This window comes from Rhagoletis pomonella, unplaced genomic scaffold (assembly GCF_013731165.1).
Source record: "Rhagoletis pomonella isolate Grant_MI unplaced genomic scaffold, Rhpom_1.0 Rhpom_scaffold_00009, whole genome shotgun sequence".
Lineage (NCBI taxonomy): Eukaryota > Metazoa > Arthropoda > Insecta > Diptera > Tephritidae > Rhagoletis > Rhagoletis pomonella.
The window spans coordinates 37,369,274-37,395,832 of NW_023458563.1; the positions used below are offsets into that span (position 1 = coordinate 37,369,274).

The window sequence follows — 26,559 nt, forward strand, 5'->3', positions numbered from 1 at the left end:
TTTTTAAAGGAACATCTTATTATATTTTGCCGTCCGATTACTTCCGCAGTTATTTAGCTAGCTTTCGTGCCACAAAACGTCATTACTGTTATATTTCCGTGCTCTTCTTCTGATAGTTCAATGCCACGGGATATTATGGGTCATAATATAACTAGGGAAAACAATAAAACGGTTTTTATTATGAAAATAACTTTTAAATGTTTAAGTATTTACCATGATAAAAACATAGCAAGGTAGAACCGTTCTCTCAATTTGTCGGCCATGATTTTTTCTTGAAGTTTGCCAACATTTTAAAATCATATAAAAGTGAAAATAAAAAATTGAAATTGTTCGAAATTGTTGCTTGAGATTGAAAATGAAAATGTGTGTGTGAGTTTGTGAGTAAATTTAAAAATTAAATTGTTTGGAAACGTCAAGAATTTTAAAAGTGACTCTCAGCGGTTCTACCTTACTATATTTTTATCATGGTATTTACCACACTGTCATTGGTGTAGTTTTCTGTCGAAAATTTTTTGACGCTAAAGCAGGTGGAAGCTTAATAATTCATTTATCACATACACATAATTATTTACCATTGAATATTAGCTATTGTTTGTGATAACGGTGGTTAAAATTATAAAGGAACATCAACTTAACATATGAAAATACTTATTAACTAAAGGCTATTATAATCGCATAAAGCAACAAGTTTTACCCTTCTTTCATAGAGCGAAAATGAGGAAAAACATATACAGCCATGTTCTGCATTTCCAATCCGATAAAATTTTTCGGAATCGAAATGCATTGGTGTTCTTGATTTCGATTCCGACAAAATTTTTTCGATTTAAAAAGTTTTTACTTTGGCTAGTCGGAATGAAAATTAATTGGCTAATTAAACCCAAATATAGCCTATGCAGTTTGTCCGCCAAATATTTTCTTTTGAATTTTTTTGATATTGAGAGAATTTATAAGTCATTATTACTCTAATCTGTATTCAAATATTTTGATAAATCTGTATCTTAAAATTGCTCTTTAAAAACTACTTAGGCAAACAAAGCGAAAACGATCGTAATTAAACCGACCTGTTCTTGATTCCGCTTCAGCGCATGCGCAGTATTCAACGAAAATTTCCATACTGTGCTAATGGGCATAAAGACGTTGCATATGTCAAGGCGCTTGTATGAGCACAAAGTTCACAAGCATTTTATATGGGAGAAAATGCGCTAAAGCCTCTAAAAAATTCTAAAAAATCAGCGTTTTTCTTTAGGTACTTGAAACTTGCACTTCGTTATACTAAAACTGAATGAGCTACAAAACTGCATACTCGAAAATTTTCTAAAAATTCTAAATACAAAGTTTGAAGTTTTGATAAAAGTTTGATTAATTTTTGTGAATTTTGTACAAAGATTGCAGGATTGATTTATATGGTGTTTGTCAAAGGATGAGCTATTTAAAACAAAAATAAACAATGTAGGGAAATATTTTTAATATTGTAAAAAACCTAAATTACGAATATTTCTGTATGAGTGACTATTTAGTATGTGTTTGAAAAATTCAAAAATTTACATTTGTAAATTCGGGCAACTTCATCCCTCATTTCCCCTCCATCTACAATCGCCTGATGATCATTTTCGCTCTCCTCTGCAGCTCTCTATCTCAACTCAAATGCAACTGATAGGAGCCAGTTGCTAAAAACCGGAGTGTAGCGACCAGTTGCGTTTCGGTGAAATAAAACGATGTCTCTCCGCTAACCTATTTTTTATTTTGTCTAACAGCATTTTAAAAATATCTTTATTTATGCGATAAGATCCTATAAAACTAAAAGGTATCTACAGATCGAGTAAGATAAGGAAAATTACATTGAAGGGTAAACTTGCTTGGAGTTCAACATGCATCCTAAGCTGACGATTTTTTTTGTTTTGAGCGTGCAATAGCACGTCTTCTGGCCTGGGCACACCCAAACATCATTGGCACTGGAATTTTTTCAGTTTTATACAGATTTGAATAAATTTTTACATAAATAACTGACAACAGCTGTTGCAACTTATAACCGAATCGAAATGAAATCGATTCGAAAACGATTTCGAACTTGTTCGAACTCACTCGGAATTGAGAACACCACCACAAAAATTAGTCGGAATGTGTGTCGTTTTACTTTTAAAATCGAGTCGAAATGCAGAACAGGGCTGATAATTCTTTTACTCGGTTACTTATTTATGCACTCATATATGTATGTGTGTATCTGCTGCTATCCATCATTAATTAGTATTGTATTAAAATGAAACAATCGGCCAGCTGAACTTTTGTCAACAAATTTTATCATAAAACGTATTAATTGGCCCAGAAACATGCGCATATGTGTGTACATACATACAAACATATGTATACCCACATATCACTCGGTTTCTTTCAATTTCACTTAAAATTTACAAACATTGCATTAATAAACTTTTTTGTTTCTTGTTTTTGTTTTTAAAAGACTCGTTGCGCAGACACGAATTAGGTATCTTCGTCGAAAGGGTGGCGATTTGTGACCGTGAAATTCTTTACATATATTCTTTTCATATTCATTTATGTGTAGCATTTACAGTATTTATGTTGTTGGCCCAAATGTTCAGATCATCTGCGGTTTCTTGTTAGTTATAACTACATACGAGTTGCTATTTTTATGATTTTATTTTCCTTTGTCTTAGACGTTTTCTGTGACTTTTCTTTCCAATCAAAATAAGCAGCAGCGGCGTTGAAGCCGCAGCAAATTAAAATTTTTGACTTTATTGACAAAAAAAATATTTCAAATGAAAGGAATTATGAGCATTTTTAAGTTTTTAAAATTATTTGCTACCTTATTATAAATATAAACCCATGCACATACATATGTTTGTGCATTTGTGTATATTTGTGTACATTTTCGCTTTGAATCTGCGTGTTTTCATGCAGCTATTACAATTTATTCTGAACATCCGTAGGCGCAGGCGCCTTTCACCACTCTTCATAATTAACAAATCTTTGCATTGGCCCTATGTCAGTTTTCATTATGTTGCCGGCCACATCAGACGATATCATAAAGAAGGATTGATTTATCTTAGAGTGATGTAGAACTGAATATCAAAATAAATACTCAATAACCAGCGATGATGCTTAAAACACAACCAGCCTTATCATGAGTTTCATTTTCGCCCGAAATCCTTCACTTTTCGCTTAAAAATTCGGCGGAAAAAATTTCGGGTGAATTGGTATTCACGTGAAACTCAGGATAAGGCTGACCATTTTTCCTCGTAGGTAATAATGCTATCGTTAAATTCAAATCAATTATAATTTTAAATGTGAAACCACATGAAGATTCGAGTTACTTGATATCAAAATTCCATAAAAAAATTTATAAAAGTTAATATACATATGTAAATACATCAAAGGACTAGTGCTGATAAGAATTTTCATATTGTTAAAAGCTGATTTCTAGTACGGCAAACGTTAAGCTTGAAATGCTGATAAAATGGCCACGATAAAAATAACACCAGCAACGGTTCGTATCAAATGTCATAATTTTTTTTGAGAAATTTTTGTCTTAAAGTGTACCGCTTAACATAAATAGGTGCACATATGCAGCCTTTCGTAAATATGTACATATGAATGTACGTATGTATGTACATATCGTCGTTTAAAGTACAAAACCGCGTATCAGAAAAATGCTAAACCTCGTATGTGAGGTTGCCAAAATTTTATAGGGAAGAGAAAAACTTGTCTCATTTCAAAACGGTTCTCTCTTTCATCCCTAATTTCACATATACATATAGATTAAGGTGGACCTATTTTACAAAAATTTTTAATTTAATCGAGACACCGCCTAAGACGTGAGGTTAATGGAAAAGCTATGATATACAAAAATTTGTTTGAAAGTTTTTTGTAGTTTATATTATTATTTTTTTATTCTTAATGACTTGAATTATTGGATTAGTTAAACAAGCTCTTGTCAACTTTTCCATATCGCCACTAATAGACCAAATGGTTTTATAAATAATTTATTTAAAGCATTTATAAAATATACATATTTCCACAAAGCTGGATTCTTAGAAAAATTTCTTGGAACTGTTGAAACGCACAAATAGTCAAATCAGCCTATTGATTTTCTAGACACTTGGTTACGGCAACCGCTTTCAATTATGAGAGCTTACAATTTTCAACATTATTGGTATGAAAGGAATTTAATTTTTGTGACATTCTGAGTTTCTCCTCATTTGAAACGTTATCGCAAATAATGAAATTGCTATGCATTCATCTGATAAGTATCACAGATGTCTGCAAATTTTGCCAACCACTTTTTTGACAGTTTTTCATCAACATCTGAATAGTGTATCCCGGAGATATTGAATACGGCGCTTCCTCGGTGGCAGTGAAACGAATCCAAACCTTCACTTAAAATCGTACTATGAGAGGGCATATACATGTCTCGTATAAATGGCTTTTGACATCCAGCGCCCGGGGTGCATGGGTTCAAGGAGTTATTATGTCTTTTAAAAACACTCCCAAAAATATAAGAGTAAGCTCCAGCAGTTCTTTATAGCAATTTTTTGCGTGATGTTTTGCTAATTCACTCTTGCAAAAATTAACAAAATTTTTATAATCGAAGGCTTTCGCATTTTTTACCATAGGTTAGGTTAGGTTGGACGGCCGTAGACTCAGGGTCCTTTGTGATACCGCACAAGTACTCAGAGCTTAGCAAAAAAGGGCATAGGCTTCTGACATTCACTGCTTTGAAGTCATCGAAATCGTTTGAAGAAATGACCTCCAAGAGCTTTTGCTCTCCGTTTTGACTGAGCCGGGCAATGTCACTATGCGAATGTCCTCCCTCTTTAGATTAAGTAGACACTTGGTCGTTGTGCGTCTGTGGCTGACCAGAGTGTTTTAGCAATGTGACAGGTCGGTTCCATTCGTCATCTTTCATCTTCCATCTTCTAAGAAATTTTCATTCAGTAGAAATTTTCATGTTTGAAGAGGGATGCTGAGAGTATCGTTTTGTCGGAATCAGGCATGACGCGCGAGTTCGTCAGCCTTGCAGGTCCCCTGAATGTCACAATGGCCAGGTACCCAGACAACGTGTGTGTTGAATGTTCAGCCCTCTCGGTGAGAGATCGGCGGCATTGAGCAACTACTTTTGAAGCCAGTGACATATATCCCAGAGATTTAATTGCCGCCTCGCTGTCTGCGAAAATTTAGATATCATGACTAGGAATCGTATCATACTGTACCAATGATGCTGCATATCGTTCAGTATGCCTATGGTCCGAATAAACCCCATCACCTAATTTTTTGTTGAGCTTCGATCCATCCGTGTAAACATGGATTGATCCTCTTTTCCTGACTGTGTCCATTGACCATTCCTCCCTTGAAGGTGGAAGGGTCGTGAAACTGGTCTTGGAAGTGCGGGTGGGTGGGATGTAGTCGGTTGTAGAAAACTGAGTAAGGCCGATAAAAATTTTACAGTTTTTCATACTTTCATTGAAAAACGTAAGCGTAATACTTTACAAATCGTTGGAATAAAACTAAGTTCGCTCATCGCTGGCTACTTTCACGGCCGTCGAGAGCCGGGCCGGGCTGGGCCCCGGAAAGGATATAATCGGCAGGCCCTTTGAATTGAATTTTTTTGTATTAGATATTGGGAATTTTTCTGAGGCTTTATTCCGTATTAACAATAATTAGAGAAATTTGTGTTTCACTAACTACGCATACGTTAGCATAAAAATAATTTAAGTGGTTCATTCTGCTTTTTTGAACTGGTAACTAAAGTTCCTGTTTCAGTTTTCGTTAACAAAAGTTTACAACTTTTCGGTTAAATTGAATAAAGTATCGTCGCATTCTTGAGTGAAAACGTTGAGATGATGAATTCAAAATCCATGATGTGTGCAATAACTGATTACAATTCTAAACTTCTGGGGCTAGTTAGTATATCTTGGTTCATCGTAGAACGTAAACAATTCCTTAAGGGTAAGGCCATCTCAAGTGGGTCACAAAGTCACCGACGTTCGAATTTTCATTCAAATGAAGTTCTTTTCACCTGAAATACACTCCGTAAATTTCATTGAAAAATTTTCATATTTAGACTTTTTATGAGCATTAGAATTTTTTTACAATGGTACACAATTTATTTTTCTCTGAAAATACAAATTGGATTGCCATGATTTCTTAAACATAGCGAGGGGACATACAACCCTACTAAAATTAATTTTTTTCGTCTTGAAAATTTTAAATTTATTATAAATAAAATTATTACTTTTTAACAAATTAAAATTTAAACAATTTCTCCGCTTGTAAGAAAAATTATAATACCAGCATATCACGCCTATTTATGTATGTAGGGCACCTTACTCTTAGTAAAGTGATTTTTATACTTAAGTAACTGTAAATAATTGTGAACTCAACATCAAGTTTAAATATCAACATTTTCTTAAAAATATACGGTTTAGAAGATATTTAACATTTAATTGGTAAAATTATGGTAAATTGTCTCTAATTTGGCACTTTGAAACTAGACTCGAGTTTCTCCTGAATATTTCAAAATATCTAAACTTCAACTGTAAGAAATGGACACATCGAATAGATTTCTTTAATAATATGCCTATTCCCTTAGGTGCACTTACTGCTACAATTTTGCCAAAATACTGCTTTCTGAAATGGATTTTGTACGAACCCTTTTCAATCTTTTTCCGCTTAACAGTCCTGTTTTTGAGTAAGTTTTCTTCGATTTGTACGAAAAAGACTTCGCTTACCAGCACTAACACCTTTCAAATTTTATTTTTCTTAAAACATATCACATATGGCGATGAAGACCCAGAATAATATAATAATGCCCCTGTAGCGACTAGTGTTAAAGAGGCCTTATTCGAATTAAATACTTTAAAGCAATTTCATGAAAAAACAGTATTGAAATAAATTATAAAATCTAAAACAAAACAAATCTCAGTTTTATTAGAAAATGCATTGTCCCGCCCAAAATAAATTTTTTTAAGGAAATATTTGGGTCCAACATTTTCACCAACATTTCACGTTAATGATTTTCAGTTACGCAGTTAGTCAGAAGGCATATTTCCATTGCCGTCTTAAATAACCTAGCATACACACTTTTACATACAAAGATACGTAATAGTTTCAGGCGCTACGCCCCGTTTTCACATAGCCCCAATTTTCTCTAAGAGTATGGGATTGATTTCATATATCTCCATATCATATTCGAGTACTCTACCATGAACATTTCCGGAGAGATGTAGTATGAAAAATTCGGTTTTTATGGGAGATGCCACCCCACTTTTTCCAATAGTTCCAATTTTTCTACAATGACTATGTAATTTATTTCATATATCTATATACCATGTTCGAGTACTCTACCATGAACACTTCCAGAGATATACAGTATAAAAAATTCGGTTTGTATGGGAGGTTCCACGCCCCCTTTTCCAATAATCATAATTTTTCTCCATGAGTATGCGACTGTTTTCATATATCTCCATACCATGTTCGAGTACTCTACCCTGAACACTTCCAGAGATATGCAATATGAAAGTTCGGTTTGTATGGGAGGTGGCACGCCCCCTGCACCTAGCAGTATGAAATATACTTTACATCCGATTCTCATACCTACCATATATACACAAAAAATTTCATGAAGATCGGTCGAGCCGTTTATGAGGGTGTTGTGTGTCTACAAATAATTAGTAAGTAAGGTCAGTAATGTAAACACACATGTGACTGCAATATTATATAATAACGTTCTTAACAACAACGTTAAGAATACAAGCAAAAAGAGTTATGACTCATATATATGTCACAAATTGGGCAAAGCGTTAGCGGCCACTTGCTTTGTAGAAACGATCATATTGCAGCTTGCACATGTGGGTCACTTTTGTGAAGACATTTGTAGTGTTGTATTTTCTCAAGACGATGAACTTTGTAGAGCAACTGTGAAACAATTGGTTTCACAATTGATATTTCTCAATAGTAGTAGTAGTATATTTATTTTTTAACAATTCGAATACACCTTGGCGATGCGGAAAGTATTTACCACTTTATCGGTGTCTGCCCAGCCTACAACGCGTCTCGTTTGGATAGCTTCGGTGAAAAAGTTTTGGACCTGGCAAGAGTGATAAACATTTGAAATGGCGGTGATTACGTAGCGTTGTACAAATATTTGCAAAACAGCATTAAATATAGGGATTTTATTATTAATGAATTTGCGTAAGTAGTTTATGTTAACTTAATATGTTAGTTCTAGTGTGGCACTCAACAATATTAGTTACTGCCATAATTTTTAATTTATTTTTAAATTCCATTATTTCTCAATATATGAGAAATCAATATAAATTTAATTAGAGTAAAAGAACAGCAATGAGACTTTACCACAAGAACATTTAGAAAATGCAAAACTACAAAATAATAAATTATGATTGGTCACAATATGAAAATTTAGGAAAAGTAACTTAAAATTGGGAGTGTCTTAGATTTAAGGAGAAATGTAAAATTTATTATAAAAGCAGTGTTTGTGCACTGAAATAGACAGACTTGTTTTGAACCAAGAATCGGCAGCATTGCCTCGTTTTTTCTAACTTGTCTCATCAACAAAAATAGGCCTTGAGGCCATCATCCTTTTAGCGTGGCTCGCTTAAAAGCCAAAAGTTAAAAATACCTAAAAATAATAATATAAAAAAAATAAACATAACAAGGGGTTCGAACACAAACAACGTGACACGAGATTTTTATATATTACATTTATTGTAAAGTCAACAAAATTACCTTTCATTTTCTTTCTTATAAAATATTTTGATTTTTACCATGATAAAAACATTACAAGGTAAAATCATTGAGAGACAGTCTGACGTTTGCCAGCAATATAATTTTAAAATTCGAGCTCAAGCTCACACACACATTTTAATTTTTAATCTCAAACAACAACAATTGTGAACAATTTCATGTTTTTATTTTCAATTTTATATGATTTTAAAATGTTTGCAAAAGTCAGAAAAACATCATGGCCGACGAATTGAGAGAATGGTTTTACTTTCTAACGTTTTTATCATGATTTTTACTGGGTGTAATTGAAACTCAGTCAAATGAGTATTAAGGAAAGCAAATATTGAGAATAATAAACAGATAAAGAGATGGGTGCACAAAAAGTTAAGTTAAATGTTATACCAAAATTATTAAAAAGTAAACAAATTTATTTTTTTTAATGTTGCTGTATAGAGCTCTTTAAATCTATTTTATTTTTTTATGAATAAGGCCATAAGCATAAACCGTTTTTATAAATAAATCTTATAGCAAGATGCTATATATTTATTTATACACTTTTTGGCTGGCGAAATATGAAGTTTTTTCAACTTAATAAAAAAGCGTATTTAACCACATTGAAATTTTTTAATATTGAATGGCGCAACACAACAATTCTTTTTGTTGCACCAAACCCTTGAACACGTGCCTGTCATCTATTTCTTCTGTTTCGACATTTCGCTATTTCGCATTTCTTTTATTTTGACTTCATTCGCATTGTCAGATTTTTGAAATTCGTTTCGGTTCGACATTCTGCTATTTCATAATTCTTTCATTCTCATGTCATCCATCCTCCATTTCTTACCTTCCATTGCCGTTCGCATCCTCGAACGTGCCTGTCGAAACACTGCCGCCATCATGCTTTTCAGTTTGCAGGCACGTCCGCTGTTTGGCAGGCACATCCGCTGTTAGAAAGAGAATAGACAAAAAGGGGCATAGGATTCCATACTTGTAAGTATATGCGATGGTAAAAACATTCTCTCAATTCGTCGGCCATGATTTTTTCTGACGCTTGCATGAATTTTAAAATCATATAAATATTAAAATAAAAAAATGAAATTGTTCACAATTGTTGTTGTTTGAGATTAAAAATGAGAATGTGTATGTGATCTTGAGCTCTAATTTTAAAACTATATTGCTGGCAAACATCAGACTGTCTATCAATGATTTTACCTTGTAATTTGTTTATCATGCAGAAACCAATAAGTAAAAGTTTCAAAGCTTACTCAAAGTTCACAAAAATTAATCAAATCTTTTTGCCGAGCGTGTTGAGCATTTTCTTCCATATAACGTATCAACTAAATTTATTTCTATATATGGGAAAAAATTCTCAACACCGCCAGCAAAAACAATCTAAAATATCAACGGTAATCTTTAACGACTTGAATCGTACACTTTATTTTGCTTAAATTAAATGAGCCACAAAACTGCATACTCGAAAATATTTAGAAATTCTAGATAAAAAGTTTGAAATTTGGGTGAGCTTAGTGCAATCTTTGAAATTTTTATTTAAGTGGTTTTTGTTTTAGGACGAACTATACTTTAAAAAATTATTAAAAATAAATAAATAAATATAAGTTGCAAGCAACACCATTCTGATTTGGGCAATATTTGATGGCTAATTATATATATGTACGAAGAAGTTTGTTTGAGGTATTAGGATAAGAAAAGGTGGATCGCCACCTGGAAAAGGGAACCACTGAGTTATGGTATGTTAACCTTGACCCATAAACTCGAGTTTAACGTTTTTTGTTTATGCACAACAGTCAAGTGTTCTCATTGGGGTGTTTAAGAAACTCAGAGTTTAATCTGACATTTGGTTGTTTACTTTTTCTTATTCTCATTTAGTGTGTGTAATAAAGGATTTGGACAGTAATAGCTATTACTATAGTCCGATGTAGTCGGGGTAAAAAGAACCAACCATTTAGCTATAAAGAAAAAAATGAGGATCGATAGAACTTTTTTCACTAAGTTTAACCATACCAAAATTATTTTGGTCAATACAAGAGGTTAAAGTTTAACTTTTCTATTTTTTATGTGTATAATATCTCGGAAACTACTTGACTAAATACAAAAGGATTGATGCTTATAAACAAGATAATTTAAATACATTTTATGCGAAGTATATACCAGAACCATTTGTAAACCAAATTTTAAATAAAGGTAATAGAAAAATAATATATATTTTTGTTTTTCAGTATTTCCGGCTTAATAATAAACAAAAACAAAGACAAATAAAGTATCTGTATTTTGACATTATTAGTTTTTAATAAGTTATTTAGTTCAGAAAATATTGATATTTTAAAAAATCCCAAATTTTTGCTTTAACATTTTATACCTTCTTAATTTTTACTTTATGGTTAAAATCAGCGTGAAAAGTTCTATCGAGCCTCATTTTTGGGTTTTGCATAGCTAAATGTTTGGTATTCTAGACGTATGTACGGGAAATGGCTTTTGAGATAACTAAATTTTGAAATATTAAAATATGTACGGGAAGATGTGCGGCTAAAATTTATACTAGTGCGGCCAAATTTTTGCACCGTGCTTCCAAATTTATTCAAAAAAGGGTTGCATTCACATAAACACCAAATAAAAGTGGTGATTAGGGCGAATTCGACGAAAATTGTTTATATGGCAAACTCCGAGATTATGTGTAGAGTTTAGTCTTAAACTCCAAAATGGCCCATAAACTCGAGTTTATAGGTCAACGTGAACGTACTATTAAGATAATACAATGAAATCAGCCAGAACTGCAATAAGTGAGAGATGAAAACCCTTTGAGATGCGAAAGCTATCCATAAAATCTAGCAAATTTGTTTTCCCCTTTTAAGTTCAACCTGTCAATGACAGCATATGTCTTCTTTCATATTGCCTTTCAATTTGCCGCGAGAGTATGATTGCGTTTACCCCAGGCAATAAGTTACGAGTTTAATTAAGCAACACGAGCTGTTTAAGATGGTTTTAAGATTTCGGGTCTGGCAGGTTTGACTGTATTATTTAATATGTCGATATTTTACGATGTAAATACCAATTTACTAGCATATAATTTTGTTATATGCATAAATATATTCCAATTAATACTAAAATTTTCTTTTTAAAGGATGATAAACCAAAGGTGCCAAAAATACAGCAGCCTCCGGCACCAGGAGAGCCGCCTAAGATTGAAGTGGTTAGAGAAAAGCGCCCGTCTCTTGCACCTGAGCCTGCGAGTCGTCGTGGATCACTGGTGCCGCCCGAGATGGGACGTCGTCCGTCACTTATAATCAATGATGAGGTATGTATCGCTGCGATAGGTTTGACTCCAAAAACTCCGCGAGCACATGGTTAATGAGCCAAAAAGTTCGAATAAAATTATTTGCCATTTAAAAAAAGCTTATCTCTTGGTCGCCTACTAGGCTCAATGGACCCACTAAGGAGCGTTTAGAAGCATAAACCTTAGCTTTAAATGTTTCTATGTTTGTTTTTGAGGGTTCAGCCAACAATAATTATTGCACTTTTTCTATATTTTGAGTACTACGAGTGCAGCGGAAGGAGTTGGAGAAATCTGTATTGTGTACAAAGTGTGTAATATTTGTACAAACGCAAATATGTGTGTGTAAATAAATGTCATGTTATTTAAGCCGACTTTGTTCATTTAGCCAGCTTAGTAGAATAATTGGGCATGTTATTACTTTACAAAACTCTATCCTTCGGAGATCTATTTAAAATCAAATAATAAAACTTAAAAAGGTATAAAGCATTTCTGCCGAATGTGCCTAACCTAATTTTGTTTTATTTATGGCCCCCACCAAAATTATTTGCCTCAGTGCGGTGTCATTCGTGAAAATACCTATAGACAAATATAAACATAAATGATATGCCACAGATTCTGTGAAAAGCAAATTGTCAACATATTAGAAATTAAATTTTTAATGGGATTGTCAGCAGTGTTGCCGTTTTGGTTACTTTTAACCAATTTTGGTTATTTTTTTCTTGCCTGTGAAGTTGTTAAGATCTTTCCCGTTTTGGTGAATTTTAATATTTACTGTAGTTTTTAATTGACATAGGCTAGCTACACCTCTCGAGGTTGAGGAGAGTAGCAGCAGCAGTGGCAGCCCCAGCAGTGAAACCAAATAAGAATATTTGGAATGTATGCATTAATATTACTGACATATGTATGTATTTGTTTTTATGATATACATACTACATAATATACATGTTCGGCTAAAGACTTCCTCAATGAATGCATACTTAGATAGTACATATATAAATACCTCGTATGTGGGGAATCCAATACCACGTCATGTACATATGTACAATAAAGAAGGGATTTGGTTATTCTTTTTCCATTACTGCTTACTTTATTAATTTAAGTTAAGATTAATAATAATAATCTTATAGCAAGAGGGCTCAGTGAAAATACCATTCCACAGTTTTGAAAAAATCGGTTTTTTACGCTTTTGTAAAATTTATTTACCGTCGTATATGCGGTACTACGTTCGGTGAATACGAGGTATTTCGCGCTGAGCAACGATATAGCTTAATAAGTCCAATTTTTAATTATTTAATCCTAATCTTAAAATATATACATGCTCACGCTGATTAGGTATTTCATTGATTCTTACAAAGAGTTTTGTTTACGAAGATATAAACATTCATACATATGCATCTAATACGGGAAGAATGAGTTTCTAAAATATGTATTTACGTATTACAGCCCTAAAAGGATTTACTTTTCAAAAATGCAAATAAAAATTGATTTTCTTTGGTTTGTAAACTTTTTCTATACGTACTATATAAAAGAATGTGTGATGACCTGAATTGTTAATCTAATAAAAAAATTGGTTATTTTTCCTTACATTTGGTAAATTTTTCGTCTAATCTTGGTTAGAAAGTTCTTTGAGTGGCGGCAACGCTGATTGTCAGCAATAACGCAGCCATATAATGAAAACTTTTCGAAATCAAGGTACCATGGAAATGGTTCATATTTCCTTTCTCTATAAATTTGATAATTTAGTAATAATAAAACCATCAAATTGGATTTCCTTAAGACATTTTAGCTCAGATTATGGTTACTCGTTAGGTGGATACTGCTGGATCTGCATTACATTTTTCTAACAGCCTTGTTATGTATCTCGAACGATAGGCCGCACAAACGATTAGTCTGCAGACGACATCATCTCTGATTGCAGTTTTATTAGTTTATCGGTCGTCTTCGTCTTGCTTTACGTCGATTAGGTTAAGTTTAAACCGGCTAGAATTATGCCGCCGGATTCGTTATAGATTTCTATTCACGAACAATGCGGGTTTAGTGGAATTTTCGTTGCGGCTTAGCTCCCGAATAAAACTAAATTTGGCCAATATTTTTTCGTGGGAGTTATAAACTTGAAAAGCTTCATATTTATTTGGGACTGTTTTTTTCTTTGTAAGGTTCGTGAGGCAGTCTAACATACGTCTAATATATGTGTTGGAGTGGAGTTCAAAATCAGTTGATACAAGTTAGACATATTCCTTAAAAGTATACTAAACTATTTCCGGGAAATGAAAATGGTGAAGGGGAATTTACTTTTGTATATGAACTGTGAGCATTTTTGGGCCTGATATCAAAATATGAAAAATTTTAATTGATATCTCAAACAAAGTTCAGTGATGAACAATAAAATGTATTCAAATAAATATGTGAAATTAAATAAATAAATTTAGTTGGCTATTTGAACAAAGTATAAACCACAATAACACCAGTTCTGATATTTTATAGTACAATGAGAGATACAACAATTTTAGTAAATCGCTATAGATATATATCATAGCTGTCATAAATGTTTTTTCTAATTTTACTGTGTTGCTTTTAGTTGCTATATCCTTTTACTTATATTTGTATTGTTTGTATTGAATTTTGCCCTTGTAAAATCTTGCGTGGCACAGTAGTTTAGTACACATACACATATGCATAACATAATTTAAAGAATCTGGCTAGGTATATGTATGTACCTACATATGTTTTTGTTTTGAAACTATATAATCACATGTTTTGCTTTTATTTATTTACTCGAATCCAACAACACTACAAATCACCATTACTTCCTCAAATATTTGCAACATCATGAAACAATTACAAACCAATAAATTCATCGACTACCAAAACACGTTGTCACACAATCGTCACACTTATTACACAAATTTTTACCTCAACCTACCACCACCAATTCCACCGCATGTTTGCATATGAAAACTCGTTCCACAATCTTCATCGGTTCCTCAGAAGAAGTTGCGACCCGGTGAAGTGGCGGATAATAGGGTAAGCATCAAACATCTATGCACGTCCTCACTAACTATTGTTTCTACTGATAACTATTGGAAAACAATACATGTATACACACAACACACAATGCAACAAATAGATTACAAGTAATGTATACTATATATGGTGATCTAGACACACATATACATATGTATCTTTTACATTTATATATTTAAGCATATATTTATATACATACATACATACATATCTTTCATATATTTAATATAAGTACATACTACATACATGGTATACTTCATAGAACAAGAAACAATGATCACTTGAGACTACTGCACCCAATCGGACTTTATTATTAACAAACATAGTGTCAGTAGTTCGCGTCATTTTTTTTAATTTCCAGAATCATCCTTTTTTTAGCAGGTATCATATCGCACACCGTCTTCAAAAGAGTCACAACTCAAAATTTGGCATTTTTGAGACTATGCGCTAAAATGTACACAGAGCTTTTATTTACCTTTCAGCAAAAGCTGGAGCAAATTTTTGTTATAATTTGTTAAAAAAACCTAAGGTAAAGTCGCCCTTGCCCATATGATTAGCATGTGCTACGAAATAGTTTTTCGCATTTTCTGACGAAGGTATTCTTTTGAGTTGTGACTCTTTTGAAGACGGTGTGCGATATGTTCATACCACTCATATACAACTTACATATTTACACACCATACATGTGTATATACATATCAATCCCAGTGGGAAAAGTTCTAATACATTACATGCGTGAGAAATAATGTAATGTATTCCTTATGATTTCTAGATTATATTGCTGTTTGTATGTAATCAGCATTCTAATGTATCCAAAAAGTCCCATAATATTCATACTAAATCGCATATATTCCTTGATTACTGGTAATGCAAAATTGAATGCCCCGCTTTTCTTAGGACATCGCCTTAGAAAAAAAAAAATCATTTTCGAATGTGTAAAAGGCTGTTTTACTTATTATTTATTCGATAACCATACATTACATTTGCCCACTGGGAGCATATTCCGCGAAGTGCGTTGGCTGCAAACAACGTAAAAGCATACACAGACGGCAGCGATATTCGAAATATATTTGTTCATTTTTTAATATATTTTTTATTTAATAATTTTACGCTAATAACGATTTTCAGCAAACTTTTCGATTATTTCCTCCTGAATCATCTCGCGGTTTTCGTAACGAGTTTTCTATCAACGCTCATGATGCATAGTCCAGAAAGCCTTTCTTCTCCTGTTGTTCTTCTGAGCCAGGTTTTAACTCTACGAAGTGTACTAAACGATCGCCACACAGTCGTTGTTGTGCATGGAAAAGCGCTCAAAATGGAAATGCACTTATTTATCGCGGGGAGAAATTCGTTTTTTTCTTTAAATAGATCTACAACTTCAGCATCCTTCATATCTTTTTCGGAAAAGTTCTTTTTCTATTTTTTCCATAAGTTGTACCAAAGAATGAGTTCACTGCCCATATCTAGATCAAAGATCTGTTGAAAGTCCTTCGCGTCCTTTGTACCTTTTCACTGGAACATTTAAGCTCTACCCAGAATTACAGCGGATGACGGTAAAGCGATCGGCGGTAAGGGAACAGCTGAACAGTTGCGCAGTGAAATCCGTCAGAGTAAACACAATTGCGCCACACGACGGCTTCCGTTAGTTGTCTTTTTGATCATTATCAATCATTAAAATTAAATATTTTTTGGTACGTGCGTGTATGTACATAGATTTTCTGGAAATCATTGGCAAACTTGTGAAAATAATAAAAATTACTACAATCAAGACTCAATCAACACTGTGCCGTCCCCGCTTGGCGGTAAAAATATAAATAAATTTAAATCAACCGAAAAACATCGGCGGTGAAAACGCTGCCGCCGCAACTATGAGCAATTCCATATGCCTTTGTGAGTTTTATTTTTGACAGCGGTTAACCGCCGACCGCTTTACCGTAGTCTGCTGCATTTCTGGGTAGAGCTTTAATCGAATACAATGGGTGCAATCTAGAAAAAACGAAAAAGCTGGAGTATTTTCATGGGAAAAGCGTAGTTGTAAAACAGCCATTAGTGAATCCGGACACGGTTTTATTATAGACCGTCGCCAGTACTCATTTTCATTGACCGATACTTCTGTTTTCTCTGTTTACCTTCCAAACTTGGTAGAGAAATTTTTTAATTAACTCCGTAGTGACTCCTCTTGCATTCTTGCGATCATTCTTAACCACCTCTTAACCATTGTCTTCATTTGCAAAATGTTTTCTGTAGGTTCCAGCAGCGTTCAATATTTAGCAATTGTCGTTAAACAATGATGAACATCGGCCTTGTTATAGCAGCACACAATTGATACGCAGACTTTCTTGTGGAAAAATTTCCCTGAATTGACAACTTTTCTAAAGCTTCCACATCCTCAGGAAAATTTTCTGAAAATTATAAAATTATGATAGCCTTATATATTTCCGACCATCTTGTTTCACACAACTGTGATATATTAAGATCATAATTGTTGCGTGTCGTTATTTCGCGAAAAAAAGCCACGACCTTGCGGCTTGCTTAATCCGTAATACCGTTTGCCAGGGTAAAATTTTATTCATATCAACTGTTAATACAAATCAGCGTTGCCGTCTGTTTATTGCTTACCACTAACGATTTGAGCCTAGCAAGAATCTGATTTTATTTGTGATAAATATTTATTTTAGACTGGCCATTCGACCGCTATTGCTTTGTAGTACCAACAAATTGTTTGGTAGCATAATTGCAAATGGCTAGTTCTTTAATGGGTTTTGTGGGTTTGGTTACTCTTTTCTTGTGCGCGCTAACGACAACTTGTTTCCAGGTATAGGCTGATTGTTCTGTCAGGCTATCGCACCTGTAACTAGACAGGAATTCGGACAGAACAATCCCACCAACCACTATTAAATATAGTCACTGTATAAGACAGATTTCAACACCGAAACCAATAATCTTTGTTAAGTATATTTCAGTTAAATATTTAGTATTAAAATTTGTCATATGCATAGGCAAGGTTAGGCTAAGTTGGACAAGGGGCTCCAGTTATTGGAGTTTACTCGAAGCCCACACAGGCCCATTGTGTACCCAATAGAGGTCTCCCAAGACCTGTCCCCGTATATCTTTAAACCATCCTCATTCTATGTCCTGGGACTCAGTAGAGTTTGACTACATGCTGCCAAAGATGTTTCTCATTCCGACCCAATTGCCGTGATCGCTGCTTAACTGCCCCTAACTAAGGCGGGTTTGGTGTGATCAAGATTCATCATTCTGACCAACTTCCAGTATAATTTATTAAGAGCTAACAAGGAAATTAGCACTCAGACTATATACCGTCCATTGTCCTGTTTTCGAGTTCCCTTATAAACGGTTTTAAATATACACGATTTACCCCAAGGAGACCCTTTGAGATTGAGAGCAACATGAGTTTTGCTCACCTGCAGCCCCTCGAATTTTTCCACTACCCAACAAGATATTCACTCAGTTTCACGATGGCTTCGTTGGCCGAGTGTGGGAGTGCTATAACTGGTTGCTGACCGAGGAATGCCTGGTCTGAGCCCTCCCTGACCAAATGGTCAGATCCTTCATTACTAGACACTCCCGAGTGAGCTGCCATCCAGAGTAAAACAAGCTCATTATTTTTTTCAGTCTGATTTAGTTTAGAAGTAATAAGAGTGCTAGCCAATGCCTTGAGTGTATCTATAGACACTTAAACTCCTCCATCTATGTTCCACAACGTACCTCAGCTTGAAATATCCAGGCATATTTCCCAAGCGGGAAGTGAAGATTTCCCCCGTTACTTTCTATATATACTGCAGATCCTATCCTGCGTCATATTTAGAGCCATCAGGAAAAATTCTACAATGTTTAATCTCGGAACTCAACCTCAGTCGTATTGAAAATACATTCAAGTCTAAATCTCCGCTTCCAGCAATTTCCGCTTCACTCCACACTGTAACATACCAGCACCCATTTCCTTTAATCCTACAGGGGGCCCTAGTGTTGTTTTAATTTCTCTACAACTCCATTTCCAAAACGCAACCTATTTTGGTGTTGTAAAAATCCAAATTTATAAAACTTGCCTGCTTTTCATAGCATAAATCAGGGAAAGAGTAACAGAAAACCAACAATGGTTACATTTGCTAGTTAAATGGAAATTTTACTTAATGTTTTAAAAAATCTTAGCCAAACTTAAATTAAAATTTCTAATAAAACTAAACAAAACATGTTTTTTTCTGAAATCTTTTTGCTGCATTGCATGCAAAATGAAAACTAAGCTCATATTCGAGTCCGAAATTCAGCGGACACGGATGTTCAAGTATTTACACAGCGTCCGGTTTTTAGCGAACAATTTATTGAAACCTAGTTATGCAAATACTTATTTAGACATATGGGTCGTAAAATTTTAAGGCAACGTGGTCTATAAAAACCCCAAAGTGCTGAAGAGGGTTTTGAATTTTTTTTATCAAATTGACTTGAACCTAAGAAAAGGCACACACACATACATATATATGTAATAGATAATGGTGAACCTTTGAATGTCTTAATTTTAATTTTGTGTTTTTGAACATGAACTAATTACAGTTGTTGAGACCAGGCGAAGTTGGTGATCAACAGGTGAGAACATTTCAAAAGTTTCAGTATTCCAAATATGAGTTTGATTTTTTTCTTTCAATATTTAATCTCAAACATACTCATTGAAATTCTCCGCTGTTGATTAAAATATAAATAATAGGGATATTCATCTAAACGCTTAAATGCCTCGTAACCACGTAAACTTCGTAAACGTACATAATTTTGTATGGAAAAACGCTTTATTAACGAGATTTTCGTGGTTACGAGGCATTTAAGTGTTTATATGAATGCCCATAGTATGTAATAAGGATACTGCACAGTCACCTAATGAAAACACGCATGCGCACATGGAGTATGCCGCAGTAGAATTTGTTCAAACGCTTCCAAACATTAGCAGTAGAAGTTGTTGTTTTTTAAGTATTATTTAACATACGAATTTCCATATCTTTTCGTTTTTATCAGAAACACCCACACACATGTAGTTTCAGTAACACACACCAGCCTATATGCATACATAAACATATTTACACATGCTCTCCACATACATACATATATATGTAAGTAATCACACAAACAAAAAAGGGAGTGCCGTAGACAACATATCGTCGGTCCCTACGAAGAGTAGCACATTTCACTATTCGCGTGGAAGACTAGCACATTTCACTATTAGCGTGGAAGACTAGCACATTTCATTATCCGCGTCGAAAAGTAGCACATTTCAAATTTTTGCGTGGAAGAGTAGCACATTTCACTATTTGCGTGGAAGACTAGCACATTTCAGATTTTTGCGTGGAAGACTAGCACATGTCAGAATTTTGCGTGGAAGAGTAGCACACTTCAGATTTTTGCGTGGAAGAGTAGCACATTTCAGATTTTTGCGTGGAAGAGTAGCATATTTCACTATTTGCTTGGAAGACTAGCACATTTCAGATTTTTGCGTGGTAGAGTAGCACATTTCAGATTTTTGCGTGGAAGACTAGCACATTTCAGATGTTTGCGTGGAAGAGTAGCACATTTAAACTAAATCATAAAAGCATAATTTATATTGGAAATTCAAGTGCTTATTTTATATTTGTGTAATTCTATTATAAAATTCATAAAATTCCGACGGTATATCCTATGATTCCTTTGATTATTTTTGTCGCATTTGCTACTATATAACGAATAAACACAATTTATTTTTATATGAAAGAAAACCGCAACAACGGAAATTTTTTAGCCACTTGAAACTTGCACATTGTTGCAATAAAATTGAAAGGGCTTTAATTCTATATACTCAAAAAATTCTTAGAAAAAAATTATTTGACATTTGGATGAACATTTTTAGATTTTTTTAGTTTTCTATAAAGTTTTAAATTTGGGTTTATATCATGATTCAATAATACAAGGTTGTGTAATTTGTGACAGCTAAAATTTGACACTCCTCTATCTAGATTTGTATTTTGGAAGTAGGAGAAAGGGGAAGAATGTGATCGCATTTTGCGAAAACGGTAGTAGAATGGTACTACAAAAAGTACGCAAAGTATACAATTAGAAGTAAAATGTGTATTATTAATTCTATGCGAATTTGCAATATATTGGGTGTTTTAATGGAAATACTAAACAATACATAAAAATATGCATTTTCGAATTAAGTTCTTCGTCATTTCCAGGAACAAATCTAGAATGCCGACCGTTCAGCTATGCAAAAACTATAAATGCGGATCAATAGAACTTTTTATGCTCATTTGAGCCATGCCAAAATGATTTGGCGCAAGTAAAAAATGAAGAGGTTCTAGAAGGTTAAAGTTCAGTTTTAAATGTTAATATCTTATGTAATTTATAACCAATTAAACAGCTAATGACGTCACCATAAAGGTCATTAATTTGTTCTTCAGCTGATGTACATAATTTATAGCTTTTTGTATTTTTAAACCAAAACCACTAAAAATCCAAGAAATTTTATTTTTTCATGAAATAACCTTTTTTGAAAAAACTGCATAATTAATCGTAAAGAATTTTATATAATTTAGAAAGTACAAGTTATTCTCTTTAATTCGATATTACATACTTTATCATGATCTACTTTTGGGTTTCAACAATTTAGTGATAATAAAAAATACAAATAAACCTCTTATATCTTCTTTTTTTACCAGTGACAAATAAATTTGGTATCGTTGAAATCAGCGTAAAAAGTTCTATCAATCGGCATGTTTGGTTATTTTATAGCTAAACGGTCGCTATTCTACACTTGTTCTAGAAAATTACGCGAACCAAGGTGACGCCAACGAATATTTAGTATGAAGAATTTTTGGTTTTACTACTAATATCACTAGAAACTCTAGAGTAAGCAACATTATGCACAAGTAAAGGAGCCGATTTTATGTGTGGGAGCGAGAAGACTGTTTTATTACAAAACCTTTCTATTATTGAATCATGGGTTTATATGGACTTCTTCAGAGAATGAACTTTATTTTAATGAAAATTCTTAAAAATAAGTAAATAAAAATAAGTGGAAAACAATATCACTTTGAAATGAGGTGCTTTTGATATGACTGCATGTACATTAGGGTGGTCCAAAAACAGTAGTCGGAATTGTAATGCTCTCACTCCCTAGGATTGTTGTATATAGAAAAGTGTACCGATATTTTTTTTTTTAAATCAAAAAATATTTAGTGGTCGTTCAAAGCGCTCAAAGTTTTCTCTGTATTTTTGTATGGGAAAAAAACAACTTTTCGTAGAAATGGTATAGAATTTTTGAAAATCAATATTTTTCGATCAGAAAACTCTGGTTATTTTCAGGAGACTTTCAATAATAATACGCAATTATTTATTTAACAATTTTTTAATACTAACGATTTTTTATTTGTCCCCCATTGCATTTTTCGGGGTTTTTGGGGTTTTTGGCGGACCTACAAATTATAGTTGCGATGAAAAAAGGTTAAGTAAACAATTGGGTATTATTATTGGGAATCCTGCAGCTGAAAAAAGTTTTCCGATAGAAAAATAGTTTTTTTGAATTATATACCATTTCTACCAAAAGTGTTTTTCCCCATATAAAATATGTACATGGGAAACTTTGGGCGCTTTGAGCGACCTCTAACTATTTTTTGATTTCAAAATAAAAAATAGGGATATATTTTTTCGGTATAGAACAATCTTGGGGGGTGAGAGCATAAAAATTCCGACTTTACTTTTTCCACATGCATTTTTGGACCACCCTAATGCACATATATGTTTCTCGTATTTATAAATAGATTCCCTGAGGAAGACGCGAATATGCGTCCAAACGAGCAGGAGGAAAATAAACGTTTATTCTTGTTGTAATAAAATACCGAAAAGCTCCATACACAACATTAAACTCTCAGCTTAGTCGAGGAGAAATAATTATTACATACACGTATGTTTGGTTTTTGTACGGCTGCTAGTACCACTTTATATGAATTCGCTATTCTTCTACGCGAGTATCTGAAATGTGCTACTCTTCCACGCAAAAATCTGAAAAGTGCTAGTCTTCCACGCAAATAGTGAAATGTGCTACTCTTCCACGCAAAAATCTGAAATGTGCTACTCTTCCACGCAAAATTCTGAAATGTGCAACTCTTCCACGCGAATAGTGAAATGTGCTAGTCTTCCACGCGAAAATCTGAAATGTGCTACTTTTCGACGCGAATAATGAAATGTGCTAGTCTTCGACGTGAAAATGAAATGTGCTAGTCTTCCACGGTAATTTGAGATGTGCTACTCTTCGTTGGGAGCGACGATATGTAAACTGATACGTACTTGAATTTGAACTGTAGGCAGAAAGACGTAGCCGGATATCGTTTGTCATTGCGTATTCGCAAACTTTTGTGGCCATTAAAAAATCCGTACGTTGGCACCTCACAAAAATTAAGTAGATTGCGCTACCAAATTTGATTGAATCTAGTAGTTATGAAAAAAATAATCATACAAATTATTTACAAAGAAAAATCGGGACTAAATTGCAAAGCTGATATTCCGCATTTCGTAGAACATCATTGTTAACACTACAAAAATATAAATGTAAATAGATGACTAAATAGTTTCGCCACAAAGAGAACTTTTGTCCTGCAGTGTGTTGCAAAACAGTGAGTAAACTTTCCAGTAGATGATCTGTAGAGTAGAGCTGGAAAACTAGCGATGGCACTATCGATAGTATCGATGGTTTTTGACTATCGAAAACATCGATAGTTTATAAGCACTATCGATAGTTTTCACTCATACAAACATTATTCAGTAATAGGCGGCATACACGGTGCGTCTGACTCGCGAGTTGGTTGGGATGTGTTTGTGATAATAAATTTGTGTTAGTTACACCGACATGACTCCTGGATTGACTCTGAATGATTCAACTGTGTGTAGTCGAAGGCGAGTCAACACGTACATAAATGACTCGCGAGTCAGACGCACCGTGTATGCCGCCTATATAAGAGTAAAAGCCGGCGGTACCTGCTATATCTTGTGAGTTGGAAAGGTCATTTAGCAAAGTAGGGCAAATAATTTCAGAGCGCAGATGCTGCTCGAAGCTAAAAATCATAGATAAACTTTTGTTCCTTAACAAAAATATGGACATATTTTGGCAATTATGATCTCATTTTCAATAAATGTTGTTATGTTTAATTTTTGGATTTTTTTATTAAAAACTATCGATAGTACTACCGATAGTGTCGACATTTTCGATAGTATCGATACTACCGATAGTTGTGACGACAATCGATAGTGTTCCAGCTATACTGGAGAGCTACCAGTATTACAATTTCAAATTAATTTGGAAATAATGGAAATATTCAATTCAAATACGCCCGGATTAAAATGAAGCATTTTTCACTGCACGGATGCCGTTTTGCACGTCTCGGATGCTTTTTCATATGTAATTAAAAAAGTATATGTATACAAAGCATGTACAGCGGTGACAACACGTACACACAAATGCACTAATCGCGCGCTGTGATGTTGGTTCAAATTTAACATTTGAAAACACATTTACATGTATGGCTGTAGCTGAGTGTGCAAAGACGCTTGATACATACAATTGGTTGCTGCCGGACGGAACAAAAAATTAAATTTTATTTTTCTTTCTTCTTAATTACGAAAAAGTATCTGTGCACATCACAATGACATATTTTATAGCGTACATACTCAAATTTAAAACGAGTTGGGTTGATGCTCTTTCATATGCGTATTTCTTTAAATATATCACTTTTTTTTATACCCGAGCGCACTTGTGCACAAGGGTATTATAACTTTGTTCACAGAACGGTTGATTGTAACAGGCAAAACGAGTCGAGATAGATATAGACAAATGTATACATAAATGATCAGGATGAAAAAAGAAATCGATTAAGCCATGTCCGTCTGTCCGTCCGTCTGTCCGCCTGTGCACACGATAACTCGAGTAAAAATTAAGATATCTTAACGAAACTTGGTACGTGTACTTCCTTCGGGCGTAGGTATTGAAAATGGGAAAAATCGGACAATAACCACGCCTACCTCCTATATAACGGTAATTTTCAAAAATACGAAAACAGCGATATTTTAGTAACTACCGAAGATTATTCACTCAAGATTAATATTTACAATAACTTTTAGACGAAAAATAAGAATACTATAAATTTTTGGAAAATTGTTACATGTGTATATCTTGGTAACCGCTGCACCGATTTCTTCCAAGCTTGCCACTTTTGTTGGCCTTGGTACGGCGTACGAAATGGCCGAAAATTTTTAAAATCGGACAATAACCACGCCCACATTCCATATAACGGTAATTTAGAGAAATACGAAGTCTTCGATGAAGCAGTAAATATTAAAGCTAATTTATTCAAAATTGATGCTTGCAACCACTTTTTACCAAGAAATACGTTTATGATAAAATTTTGGAAAATGGGCGTGGCACCGCACCCTTATGATCACATATATGTATCTCGGTAAACGTTCTACCAATTTGTACCAAACTCGGTATGGTTATTATGATTGCCACATAACAGCTAAACGTTCAAAATTATTCAAATCGGGCTAAAATTACGGCTAAAATTTTTGGAAATGCAGCTTCAATATTTCGAAATTTAAGGACGCTAATTTACCCAAAATTAATACACCCCGGCTTACCATGTAGCGGTAGCTTTCGGAAAGGTGAAAAACACATATTTAATATTTGCGCCAGGTATTTAATGTTCGGCTCCGACCGAACTTAGACTTTCTTACTTGTTATTCTAAATTTTTTTCCCTCAGCGTACTTATTAAATGAAATCAAACATTATTTTTTCTTTGTAAATAAATTAAATGAACACATATTGCAATATAAAAATACTTAAAATTTTAAAAAATCTAATGTCGGTGAATTAAAAAAATATTTTTTCTCTGTAAAAAAATTAAATTAAAAACAAAGTATTAAAAAATAAGCTGAATCCAATTATATTACATTAAAAATAGAAGAAGTTTCCTCACTGCTGAGGATTTGAGTACGGCACTCCTTCGCTTAATCCTGCTGGACTTGTGACAGTTATAATAGCATGAGCAAAGCTGCAGATTTATTTTCTTAACTATTGATGCATACCCCTTCAACTGGTACGTGCTATTAGTATTTCGACTAGCTGGCGTTTCGTAGGACACCGTCGTATTAAAAATACCAGTTGCTAATATCGAAAAAATTATAGAAGACGGACCAGTTGAACTGTGAAGCCAACTGATAGTAGTCTAATTCACGACTAGTAGCTTTCACTCCAGGCTGGTTTAATAGTACTATGTATGTTTGGCGGCAGTTCACACTAGTACACAGTAGTACACACACATACACACACTGAAAATAAAATCTGCATAAACATAACGAAAGCTTGCGTAAATCTTACGGAATTTGTCGGCATTTTGAGCCACGAAAGTTTTCGTTAATTGCACAAAACTGTTTTCGTACATACTACGAAAATATGAGA

At 33.8% G+C, this 26,559-nt stretch overlaps 1 protein-coding gene and 1 long non-coding RNA gene across 2 annotated transcripts in view; one reads left to right on the forward strand and one right to left on the reverse strand.

Moving 5' to 3' along the window:
- Nucleotides 1-26,559, forward strand: part of LOC118745768 (twitchin) — a 286,196-nt gene that overhangs the window by 157,379 nt on the left and 102,258 nt on the right. Inside the window, 3 exon segments of the mRNA XM_036479424.1 lie at nt 11,894-12,067; nt 15,035-15,070; nt 19,643-19,675. Coding sequence (XP_036335317.1) covers nt 11,894-12,067; nt 15,035-15,070; nt 19,643-19,675 — 243 coding nt within the window.
- The window catches only part of LOC118745770, a 115,365-nt gene that overhangs the window by 63,869 nt on the left and 24,937 nt on the right, over nt 1-26,559 (reverse strand). The window lies entirely within an intron of this gene.